At 54.7% G+C, this 12804-nt stretch overlaps 1 protein-coding gene across 1 annotated transcript in view; it reads right to left on the reverse strand.

Annotated features, from left to right (window-relative positions):
- The window catches only part of FBN3 (fibrillin 3), a 53918-nt gene that overhangs the window by 22541 nt on the left and 18573 nt on the right, over positions 1–12804 (reverse strand). Inside the window, exons 26-37 of the mRNA XM_045774393.2 lie at positions 12484–12609; positions 12218–12340; positions 11947–12072; positions 10855–10980; positions 9429–9551; positions 9118–9240; positions 8548–8673; positions 8323–8445; positions 7440–7562; positions 7192–7353; positions 6157–6225; positions 4946–5071 (exon numbers count right to left, since the gene is read on the reverse strand). Coding sequence (XP_045630349.2) covers positions 4946–5071; positions 6157–6225; positions 7192–7353; positions 7440–7562; positions 8323–8445; positions 8548–8673; positions 9118–9240; positions 9429–9551; positions 10855–10980; positions 11947–12072; positions 12218–12340; positions 12484–12609 — 1476 coding nt within the window. The remainder of the gene's footprint in view (positions 1–4945; positions 5072–6156; positions 6226–7191; positions 7354–7439; positions 7563–8322; positions 8446–8547; positions 8674–9117; positions 9241–9428; positions 9552–10854; positions 10981–11946; positions 12073–12217; positions 12341–12483; positions 12610–12804) is intronic.

Here is a 12804-nt window from a genome sequence, read left to right on the forward strand (position 1 = left end):
CATGATCACCCAAGAGTGGGGCAGACGTGTGCTTCCAAATGCGAGGCGACAGGAAGCAGACGCCCCACGCATCAAGTATTTTTGGGAAAAAAGGAGACTCTCAGTCTGAGCAGTTTTCTAGTCCAGGAGCACCAAACTTTTCTATAAAGGTCAGAGAGTAAGCTTTTTTGTTTTGCAAGCCAAACAGTGGTCTCCGACACCTATTCACCCTGCCCCTGCGGTGTGAGAGGATCCACAGACAATAGGTAAAGAGATCAGCACTGCGGGACGCCTGGGGGGCTCAGTCGGTTAAGCTTAAGCGGTTAAGTGTCTGCCTTGAGTCAGGTCCTGATCCAGAGTCCTGGGATTGAGCCCTGCACTGGGCTCCCTGTTCACTGGGGAGCCTGCTTCTCCCTCTGCCTCTGCTCCCCCTGTCCCCCCTGCTAGTGCTCTCTCTTTCTCAAATAAAGAAATAAAATCTTGAAAGAAAGAAAGGAAGGAAGGAAGGGAGGGAGGGAGGGAGGGAGGGAGGGAGGAAAGAAGAAAGAAAGAAAGAAAGAAAGAAAGAAAGAAAGAAAGAAAGAAAAGAAAAGAAAAGAAAAGAAAAGAAAAGAAAAGAAAAGAAAAGAAAAGAAAGAAGTCAGCATGTCTATGTTCCAGTAACACTTCATTTATGGAATCTGAAATGTGAATTTCATGTATTTTTCACGTATCGCAAAATATCCCTCTTCTTTTGATTTTCTTTAACCATTTAAAAAATGTAAAAAGCATTCTTAGCTAGTGGGCTGTGCAAAAATGGATGGTGGGATATTAGCATGCTAGGACAGGCATCCCCAAAGACGGCAGAGTGAGGAAGGCCAGGCTCTATTCCTCCACAAAAACTACTAAGCTGGTAAAAACTGACAAAATCAACTTTTCGCAGAACTCTGGAATCCAGGCAAAAACATACAACAACCACGGAATCTGATGCGTAACATATCCTAAAGAAAGCACAAGACAAAGGGGCGCCTGGCTGGCTCAGTCAGTGGAGCATGCGACTCTTGTTCTCAGGGTTGTGAGTTCGAGCCCCATGTGGGGTGTAGAGATTGCTTAAAAATAAAACCTTAAAAAAAAAAAGACTCCATAAAACAAAAACTGTCAGAGATAATTAATAAGTGAGGTCAATATAACTGCAGAATATAAGACCAACACACAAATATCAGCTCTACTCCTGTATCCTGCCAATGAGTAATCAAAAAGGAAACTTTAAAAAATTCTGCTTATAATAGCATCCAAAAAATTAAATGCTTAGGAACAGGTTTAACCAAAGAGGTCCAAGAGTTGAACATGGAAAACTACAAAACATCACTGCAAAAAAATTAAAGAAGACCTACAGAAATGGAAAGACCCTCTGTGGACATGGGTCTGGAGATTTAACACTGTTAAAATGGCAGTAGTCGCCAAAGCAATTTCCAGTTTCAATGCAATCCCCTGTCAAAATCCCAATGATTTCATTTTGCAGAAATGGAAAAGCTGATCCTGAATTCATATGGAATTGCAAGGGACCCCGCCTACCCAAAACCATCCAGCAAAAGGAAAAACAAATTTGGAGGGCTCACACTTCCCAATTTCAAAACTTACAATGCTCCCATAATCAGGACAGTGGGGTGCTGGCAGAAGGGTAGACATATAAATCAATGGAATAGACTTGAGAGCCCAGAAATAAACCATCTGTCACGTGATTTTCAACAGGGGGTCCAAGACCACTCAACGGGGGGGGGGGGGAGAGTTTCTTCACCAATTGGATAGCCACATGCAAAAGAATGACATTGGACCCCTCCCTGACACCACGTACAAAAGTTAACTCAAAGTAAGTAGAAAACTGAAATGTAAGAGCTAAAATGATAAAACTCTTAGAAAAAGACATAGGGGTAAATAGAAGACATGGCCTGTATTTGACAATCGATTCTAGATGACACCAAAGGCACAGTTATGGAAGAAAAAAAAAGCCAAATAAATTGGGCAGAGTTAAAGCCTGTTGTGCATCCAAGGACACCATCAAGAAAGTGAAAAGACAACTACAGAATGGGAGAAACTATTTGCAAATCATAGGTCTGATAAGGGTCTTTCTTTTTTTTTTTTTAAGATTTTATTTATTTATTCAACAGAGATAGAGACAGCCAGCGAGAGAGGGAACACAAGCAGGGGAGTGGGAGAGGAAGAAGCAGGCTCATAGCGGAGGAGCCTGATGTGCGGTTCGATCCCATAACGCCAGGATCACTCCCTGAGCCGAAGGCAGACGCTTAACCGCTGTGCCACCCAGGCTCTCCTGATACGGGTCTTTCTAAAAAAAAGATTTTATTTATTTATTTGAGAGAGAGAACGGCACATGAGAGAGAGAGAGAGAGAAAGAGCATGAGCAGGGGGAAAGGCTAGAGGGAGAGGGAGAAGTCCTCCCTACTGAAGCCTCATCCGCAGGGAGCCTGATGTAGGACTCAATCCCAGGACCCTGGAATCATGACCTGAGCTGAAGGCAGAGCCATCCAGGCGCCCTGATAAGGGTCCTATATCCAGAATATATAAAGAGCTCTCACAACTCAACAACAAAAAGACAAACGACCCCATTTAAAAATGGGCAGAAGACATGAACAGACACTACTCCAAAGATATACGAATGACCAACAAGCACAGTTAGTGCTAATGCTCATTAGTCATCAGTCATCAGGGAAATACAGTTCAAAACCACACAGATGCCACCTCCCACCCACTAGACAGTATAACATTGAGCGACGGAAAATACCAGTGTTGATGAGGATGTGGAGAAACTGGGGCCTCTGCACATTGCTGATGAGCACATAGAGTGCTGCGGCTACTGCAGAAAACAGTTTGGCAGTTCCTCACACAAAACAGAATAGTCAACAGAATCACCATACAACCCAGCGATTCCAGGGGGGAGACCCGCCATTCGACAAGGTCCAGCTACACAACTTGCCCAGCGCAAAATGAAGACCGGGGCTTCCTTGTTCGAGATACATACAATTTCAAGATGGCAACAGCAAAGCATAAACCAAGTGTGGGCCCTTTGGAGAACAGGGTCCTGTGCTACTGCACAAGTCCCATCCATCCCTTGAGTCTGACTGCTGGGAAGGGCTGAAAGGACTGCAGCCCTCAGCACACTGCTGGTCCTGCAAGGCTGCACATCCAAGGTCAACATTCAGGTTCAAGTCTGCCAGCCCTGTGACCTTTATTTGTTGATAGGACCTTTTTTTTTTAAAAAAAGATTTTATTTATTTATTTGAGAGCGAGAGAGAGAGCGCGCGTGCGCACATGAGTGGGGGGAGGGGCAGAAGAAGAGAGAGAGGGAGAAGCAGACTCCCTGCTGAGTGGGGAGCCTGACATGGGCCTCAATCCCAGGACCCCGAGATCATGACCTGAGCCGAAGGCAGATGCTTAACCAACTGAGCCACCCAGGCGACCCGATAGGGCCTTTCTCTTTCTCCCTTGATATCCTAAGGGACGGGGGAGGTAGAGAGGGATGAAGTAAATTTCAAGTATTTGGGTTCTGATTCTTGAAGTTGTGTCAGCTCCTACCTCCATGTACCATGGAAATCGGTATCTTGGTCTTAGATCTCTCCCTTCCTTCCCCAATTCCTTGAGTTTCTAAACAGCACTGCTCTGAGAAAAAGATACATATCCTGTCCTTGTGTGCTGGTGTCGGCATCTGGCTGCACGTATGTGGTCAATTAATATTGTTGAAAGGGAGAGAAAGAATGAATTGGCAGATGGATGGATGGGATGGATGGATGGATGGATGGATGGATGGATGGATGGATGGATAGAGGGATGGATGGATGGATGGATGGATGGATGGATGGATGGATGGATGGATGGATAGAGGGATGGATGGATGGATGGATGGATGGATGGATGGATGGATGGATGGATAGAGGGATGGAGGGGTGGATGGATGGATGGATGGATGGATGGATGGATGGATGGATGGATGGATAGATGGATGGAGGGGTGGATGGATGGATAGAGGGATGGATGGATAGAGGGATGGAGGGATGGATGGATGGATGGATGGATGGAGGGATGGATGGATGGATAGAGGGATGGATGGATGGATGGATGGATGGATGGATGGATGGATGGATGGATAGAGGGAGGGAGGGAGGGAGGGAGGGATGGATGGATGGATGGATGGATGGATGGATGGATGGATGGATAGAGGGAGGGAGGGAGGGATGGATGGATGGATTGATAGGTAGATGGATGGATGGATGGACAGATGGACGGATGGATAATTAGATGGGTGGATACACAGAGGGAAGGATGGATGGATGGATGGATGGATGGATGGATGGATGGATGGACTTCGTATACTGCATTGGAAAAGCTCAGACTCGGGGACCAGAATGGCTGGGTTTCCCTCACTTACTAGCTGGTATCTCCGGACAAGTCACTTAATGTCCCTGAGCCTGTTGCTGCATCTGAAAAATGGGACCATACAAGGAACGTCCCCCTCATGGGGCTGTTGTGGTGAATGAACAGATGACAACGGAAGTTGCTCGGTGTGGCGGTGACACACCGTCACAGACTCCAGGTACCTGCTGGCCATTACTACGAGGCACAAAGGAGAGCAGGAAGGAGGCAGGTGCAGCGCTGTCTGCAGGAGCAGGGTGGCTGTTCCCTCTGTGTCTGCCCCTTCCCACTGCCAGCGCTGGGCCTTGGTCAGCTTTTGCCCCAAGGAGGGAGGGCAGAGCTGCTATTGCAAAGCCAGGCCATCTCTGAGAGGGTAGGAAGTCGGAGGGGGCAGGAGAGCAGAGGGCAGCCAGAGGGATTCCGATGAAGCTTTTCCCGCCCTTCCGATGCCCGCCCCCCGCTGGCAGCAAGGCAGGCGAGCTGGCCCCCCGGGGCACTGCAGGCCCCAGCACCTGGGAGGAGGTGCGGTTTGGGAGGAAGGCGGAGGGGGGTGCATACTCACCCTCACAGGTGCGGGTGTCCCCGTTGAGGCGGTAGCCAGGGGGGCAGGTGCACTGGAAGCTGCCGAACATGTTGCCACAGTCGCCCCCCTGGCACAGCCCAGGCAGCTCCTGGCACTCATCAATGTCTGTCAGGAAGTGAGGAAGCCATGCGTGGCAGCTAAGCCCAAGCGGAGGCCTCGGGGGATACCGACACCCTGCCCTGGGCTCTCCGGGACCCCGGAGGAGCCAACCTGCTTCTTCGAGAATACCTGAGAGCTGCTGGCTACCTGGAGGGTTCAGACCAGGGCTTATCATGGAGGCTCCACCCAGACTCTTCTGGGCCAGTGTCATCCTGAATTCATCCCCTTTCTCCGCATTTCCCAGTCCATCCTCCCATCCTTCCAAACCATCCATCCCTCCATCTATCATCCATCACGTAGCTCCCCCTGGACAGAATTCTCCAATCTTATCACCCCCTGTACATAAAAGGATGGACGGATGAGGGGCGCCTGGCTGGCTCAGTTGGTAGAGCATTGACTCTTGATCTCAGGGACATGAGTTCAAGTCCCACTTTGGACGTAGAGTTTACTTAAAAAAAGAATGGATGCATGGATGGGGGGATGGATGGGTCACTGGATAGGTGACTAAGTGGATGGAGGGATGAATACAAAAAATAGCGGATGAATAAGCAAGAGGTCAATGACAAGATGAATGAGTGGATGGACAGACGGATGGGTGGATGGATGGGTAAGTGGGTGGACGGATGAACAGATGCGTAGATGGGTGGATGGATGAATGTGTGTATGCACGGAACGCAGGAAGGAAGGGAGCAAGGGAAGAAGGGAGGGTAGTTGGAGAAAGAAAGGGAAGGAGGAAGGAATAAAGGATGTAAGATTTATGAGAGGGGGATGGATGGATGGGTAGACGACTGGATGGGGGAATGGGGGATTGTGTGTGTGGATGGAGGGATGGAAGGAGGGATGGGTGAGTGGACGGGTGGATGGATGGGTGGGTGGGTGGATGGGGGCTGGATGGAAGGATGGATCAATAAACCAACAGATGGAAAAAAAGGTAGATGAAAGAAAAAACAAAAAAATTCACCACAAACTAAGAACAGTTTAGTCTCACAGCCTGACTTGAGGGCAGGAGGGTGTGGGGCCCCTGCAAGTGCACTTCGGTGAAGTGGGGGTGAGAGGTGGGTATGTGGGCGGATGGTCTGCCAGGAACTCACCTTCCAGGATGACCGTGATGGGGTTGGGCCGGAAGCCCTCGCCCCCGGGGCACAGGGTTCTGTACTCAGCTGCAAGGGAAACAGGCTCTTCTGAGGGGCTGTGGGGAGGGGCATTTAGGCAAAGCCCAGGGGAGGCAGGGCAGTTGAGATCCCCTAAAAATGGCTCCAGGATGGGGCCATTCATCCTTCTACCACCCCAACTACATCTCCTTACCTCCTCAGCCTCTTGGAGCCAAGAGAACTTGACCAATCTGGGAGGAGGAGCGGTGTGTGTGTGTGTGTGTGTGTGTGTGTGTGTATGTGTGTGTGTGTGTAAACATGTTCACATTCGACACGTGAACAGATGAACTGTGTGCTAGTAGCAGGGGGTGGAGAGGGACCATTTCTTCTGACCCAAAACCAGACCAGTGTGGCTGCAAATTAGCCCCTGGACATCACAGACACACACACACACACACACACACACAGACACACACACACACACACAGACACACACACACACACACACCTGAATAGGTGGACGGGTGTGTGAACCTGGGGCCTTTGCACATGCTATTCCCACTGCATCACACACCCTTCCCCCTGCTCTACCTAGAAAACTCCTACTCATCCTTCAAAACCTCATTTAAGCCCCTTGTCCTGGGAAAGCTTCCCTTCCCCTCTTCCTCTCCACGGCCATGACTGAGCCTCAAACAAACCCTCAGAATCGCTCTACTCCCGCAGCCCCGGGACCACTGGTTTATGGGTGTGGGCCAGTGTGCAGCGCTGTGTCCCCAGCCCCTTGCACGGGGCACAGAGGAACTCTCAATGTTTGCTGCCTGACTGAGGAAGCAAGTGAAAAGAAACACAGAGTGTTTGCAGGAAGGGATGGCAGACGGAGACTTGGAGAGGCACAGCCGATGAACTGCCAAGAAGGTGCTGTGTGACCCAGGGCAGCCCCTCTCCCTCTCTGGGTCTCAGGGTCCCTCCCATAGCAAAGACGACCCCCTGAGTCCCAGGGCGTGCTCGCCAGCGTTCCCCCACCCAGGGACTCACTGGTGTTGGCCATCGGGCACAGTTCACAGGGGTTGCCCCAGGCCCGGCCCAGGGAGCAACAGCAGGACGCGCGGGTGACGCCAACCCCAATCTCGGCAGTGCAAGAAATGCCACCGTCCCCTCGGTCACGCGTGTCCAGGAAACAGTTCCCGACCCGGGTGTCTGGACAGGCAGGAAGGGGCAGTTAGCAAGTGGTACGGCCAGCTCAGCTGCCGTGAGAGCCCCATCAGGAGCCGAGGCTTACTCACCCACACAGCCCACCCCGCTGGGGTTCAGCTCAAAATCCTGGGGGCAGCTGCAGACGTAGCTGCCAGGGGTGTTGATACACAGGCCATTGATGCAGTTCACGGGGTCTGCGCACTCGTTGACATCTGTGGAGTGGGGGGGGCCATCAGTGGGGAGCCCTCCCCTGACCCCCTCCCTCCCGCCTTCCTCCCGGGAAGCTGAAACCCTCAATGTCGGATGTGGGGCTGTGGGGCGAGGCCATGGCCTCCCCTGGGAAGAAAGCCCGAGGGGACAGCAGCCTGTAGGGGCTGCCGTGCCCTGTCCAACCCCATCTCCTCCCGGCTCTGTTCGACCTGGCATAGAGGTTTGCCTCTTGAAAGTTCCCTGTGGCCTGGCTTCCACGCAGCTGCCATACAGAGCCAACATTTAGAACATGCTTTCAAAGCGGGGGTTGGCAGACTCTTATCTGTGGGTCAAATCCGGCCCCCTGCCTGTGTGTGTAAATGAAGTTTTATTGGCACGCATCCACACCCACTCATTTACATACTGCCTGTGTCTGCTTCCCGGCTACAAGGCACCTGAGTAGCTGACAGAGACTGTATGGCTGGAAAGCCATATATTTCCTATCTGGTCCTTTACTGGAAGAGTTGGCTGACCCCTGTTTTAAACATGTAAGCAGGAGACCATTTAGACGACTGTGGCGGAGGGAGCATGTGTTTGGTCATTCCCTGCATTTACTCAGACGACCACGGTGGAGGCTGATGGGAACAGGGATCAATGGGGGTGCTGCTGGTGATGGGGGGTCAGACAAGCCCCCCCAGAGCAGGACATTCGAGAAGAGGTCTGAGGGCAGGGAGGCAGTGACCCCGGCGCCCTCCCACACCCGCAGCCCGGCTGGCCCCCCACCTGTGCAGTTGCCCCCACCGCGGTCCAGCTCATAGCCGCCACTGCACACACAGCGGAACATTCCGGGCAGGTTCTCGCAGCTCCCGAACACGCAGAGGTTCCCGAGAACACACTCGTCCACATCTGTGGGGACCCGAGGTCAGCCCACCTCACCTGGCAGCCTGCTCCCGCCGCCCCCCGGGGCCCACCTGCTGCGTCCCCCAGCCCGGCAGCCCCAGGCCTCACCCCGGCAGGCGCGGTGGTCCTCTGTGGGGCTGAAGCCCATCTCACACTCGCAGCAGTACCCGCCGGGGGCATTGAGGCACTGCCCGTTCTCGCAGAGGTCCACGTCCTCAGCACATTCGTCCCTGTCTGCGGGACCCCGAGAGGCAGAGGGCTGGGGGCCAGCTGGCCAGGACCCACGCAGAGTGGGCAGGTGGCCCCAGTCAAACCCTTTGTGGTCACCCAGGGTTCCAGGGAGCAGGCAAGCAGCACTGGGAACTCAGACCCCAACTCAGGGAGACAGGGGACCTGGTGACGCAGGACCCAGGTGGAGGGCCCCGGGAAGTAAGCAAGTGTTCCTGCTCCCCACATCCAGAGGCTCCGCGCATCCAGAGTCTGGGGGAGAAGACACCCCCCCCCCAGTGACGCTGGGCCTGGCCTGTGGGCCCACGGGCTGAAGGTGCATCCTCTCCAGCACCCCAGCGTGTGGTGTGGGCAGGGATCGGGGTAAGTCAGGAAGCCCACTGACCGCTGTGAGCACCTGGGGATCCAGGGACAGATGGCTGTCCCTCTCGGGCCCCTCCCCGCTCTCACCGTCACAGGAGAAACCGTCCCCGGTGAAGCCATGGCGGCAGACGCAGCGGTAGGAGCCGGGAGCGTTCAGACAGTCAGCTCTCAGGCTGCACCGGTCCTCCCGCAAGGCACACTCATCCAGGTCTGCACGATACGGAGCCCGGAGCCCCCAAGTGTGTGCATTGGGGGGCTGCAGGGAGACCGACCCTCCGATCTTGGCCCTGACAGGCCCCCACAGACACCCCTGGGCCTGGCCAGCCCTGCCCCGCCCCCCACCTGCCCCCAACCTACCTCCGCTGCTCTGCCCAGACCGCGTGCCCCCGGGCACTCACCGTGACATGCGAAGCCATCCCCCACCCAGCCTGGCTGGCACCTGCAGCTGAAACTCCCAGGGACGTTGAGGCAGGAAGCGTGACTGTCACAGCTGTGTCCCCCAAGCTCACACTCGTCCACATCTGCGAGGAGAGGAACCCGGTCACAGGAGGGTCAGACCCAGGAGAGGGGAGGAGGACACAGCACCCCCACAGGGTCCAGGCCTAGTAGAGATAGGGCCTCAGGAGCAGAGTGGGGAGACAGTGCCGCAGCAGGGAAAAAGCAAGGACCCTCCTTGGGGAGAGCTGGCCCAGAAAGGCCCCCTCCCAAGTAGCTTCCACCTTCACCCAGAGCCCAGGAGAAAAACCCCAAAACCCAAAAGGCATGACCCCCAGCAGCCCTCTGCAGTGGTCTGAAATAGCAGCACGAGACTTAGGGTAGACCTTAAGAGTAACCGTTCTAATGCATTTGTCCTTGCTCTGAAGCAGAATTTCTTCTAAACCAGAGTTTCCAATTCTCAGCCAAGTCTGAAGTCGGCTTCACCCTTCCAACCTCTGCAATGTCTATCCCCCACCTATCTGAGCTACCGGTTATGAACATTTCTTCACGCTCCCTGCACTGTTACTTGGGCGAACGTATTTTAAAAGCTAATTTTGCATCAACAACAGTCTCTAAAAAGTCATGCACTTGATGCTGTTTTGTAAACGCAGAATGCTAACACACATTCAAACAACCGCCTAACTGTATATCTGTGTCCTCCAGTCCTAGTTCCTGGAACCTGTGAACAGGACCTTATTCGGAAATGTAACCAAGTGAGGATGGGGTCATCCTTGGACGGTGGTGGCCCTACTCCAATGACTGGCATCCTTATAAGAAGGAAATTTGGACCCAGACACAGACAGAACTCACGTGAAGACAGACAGAGAGAATTGGAGTGACACATTTACGAGCCAAGAAACATCGAGGACTGGCGGCCACCGCCAGAAGGCTGCAGAGGCACGGACGGATTTCCCCCTCGGAGCCCCCAGGAAGGAACCAAGCCCGCCCACACACTGACTGCAGATTTCTGGCCTCCAGCACCATTCTCGAGCGAGAAAACATTTCTGCACTCGTGAGCCACCAGGCTGGGAATTTGTTACGGCAGCCCTAGGCACTTAAACCGATGACCGCCAAACTGTTGAAATGTTCGCCCCCGTATCACTTAAAGTCATCAGGCTGGCATCTTTGGGGACACTGCCAGGGACCTCTGGGGCCGCAGAGCTCTCCCTGCAGAGCTGTATGCTACGGGGAGCCCCGGGGGCACCTGACCGGGTCCCGTTCCTGCTTTAACGCAAAACACCACCTGTGGAAATCTGGAAGAATGAGGTCTGGTTGTGCTCAGCCCCGAGGGGTGGGGCAGACCCCAGGACCCCTGAGCTGGCACCACACCCCTGACTGCCAGCTCACCAGAGCAGCCCGTGGCCCCCTTCCTGATGACGTAACCCGGCTGGCAGTGGCAGATAAAGGAACCTTTTGTGTTCTCACAGTCCCCGTGGAGGCAAATGTGGGGATTCAGGTCACACTCGTTCACATCTGTGGGATGACAGGAGAGGAAGCAGGTGAGGGTGGCGGGGGTGCATGAGAGTGGTTGTGTGCCCTGCCCTGCGGGCCCCCCACGTTGAGGCTCTCCTTGCCTGTCTCCTGGACTGTGGAGCTCCTCTGGGTTCCACCCCCGGGTGACTAGGAATGTCATATCAACATGTGACAGCACGTGTTCCGTGGCACGTATCGGCCATGTGTTCCCAAAAGGATTTTGTGGCCAAATGCATTTAGAGCAGACGGAACTAAGTGAAGCTAGCCAGGTTTTTCTCCTACAGACCTTGTCCGAGCCTTTATGCCAACGTAGGTCTGCAGGAAGGGCATGGAGTAGTGAAAGAATTCCCTGTTTGATTTGATCCGAGGTGCTATCGTGCTCCCTAAAATTCCTGCAATCAGGAACCCTAAGCCTCACTGGGCTGGACTCGTCCTCCTGGGAGGGAGTTACACTCTTCCTTCCTGGAACTTCCCCACTCTGGCCCCAGCCCTGCCCTGATGGGGCAGACACCTGCTCCTCAGGCCTTGGGATGCCCCGCAACAGGACAGGACAGTGACCGTGGCCTGAACAGTCCAGCATCCCGAAGCAGGGCTCAGGGACAGTTCTGAGCGCCTTTCCCATCTTGCTCACCCTATTACGCATAAAACGCCTCGGTGTGCAGCAATCTTACGTAGCCCAGGGAGTGGGGTGTGAAGCTCTGTGTGTTATCAGGTACACAGCGAGTGCTCGGGGGACGTACTCAAAGCCCCAGGTTCGGGGTATCTGCTGCTATGAATACGACCCCACAGGTTCTGGCACGTGGCGGTCCGCTCAGGGCCACCAGTGCTGTTGCAAAGCCTCTGTCCCTTGCCTACATGCGACAAGGAAGGGGCCTGGTGTCTGTCTCGCCCGTGTGCTTCCCTGTGGAAGGCCCGGCGTGTGAGTTCAGACACTGTCTCCAGCAACCCACAGTCCCAGCTCCTCACCAACGCACGTCCTCGCCTCCAGTGTGGCCATGAAGCCGTCAAAGCACAGGCAGTGGTGACCCCCTGGTACGTTGATGCACCGGCCCCCGTCACAGATATCCGGGTTCTCCACACACTCATCCACGTCTGGGGGAGCAGGGGGAGGGCTGGGCTGTAAGCAGGCAGGGACAGAGGGGGAGCCCCAAGGACCCTGGCACGGGGTCAGTGGCCTGTCCCCGGTCTGGCTGGCTTCACCTGGGCCAGGCTCAGTTGGTTCCCTCATCCCACACACCTGCACACGTCCTCCCGTTGGGCATCAGTGAGTAGCCGTGTCCGCAGCCACAGCGGTAGCTGCCCTCCGTGTTCGTGCAGTGCACGTCACAGCCACCGTTCCCAGCACGGCATTCGTTTATGTCTGCGGGAGGCAGGGCACAGATGGAGGGGCAGGGCCGCGGAGCACGGCCAGGCATGGGCCTGACGGGGGCCGGGAAGGACTGCCGTCGGGGCTGGGGGCCAGGCAGGCTGGCACCCGTGTGTGGCAGGTGGGCGTGCTCTCACCCACGCAGCCCTGGAGGTCAGGCGTGCTCTGGAAGCCAGCGTGGCAGGAGCATTGGAAGGCCCCGATGACGTTGACACAGTGGCCGTGGGGACACAGGCCATCACTCAGGGAACACTCGTCGACATCTGTGGGGGGAGCACGTGGCTATTGGGGGCCGGGTGTGAGCAGATGGCCAGCGGGGACCCTTCTGCCATCTACGTGTCCCTGAGACAGTTGGACACACGTGCACACCAACGCACTCACACACACACAAACACACCCTCGCAGGGAACACGCTTCCTGGACAAACACACACCCGCACTCAAATACACACTCACACC

Source organism: Ursus americanus, chromosome 14, assembly GCF_024610735.1.
Source record: "Ursus americanus isolate L20-20 chromosome 14, mUrsAme1.1.p, whole genome shotgun sequence".
Lineage (NCBI taxonomy): Eukaryota > Metazoa > Chordata > Mammalia > Carnivora > Ursidae > Ursus > Ursus americanus.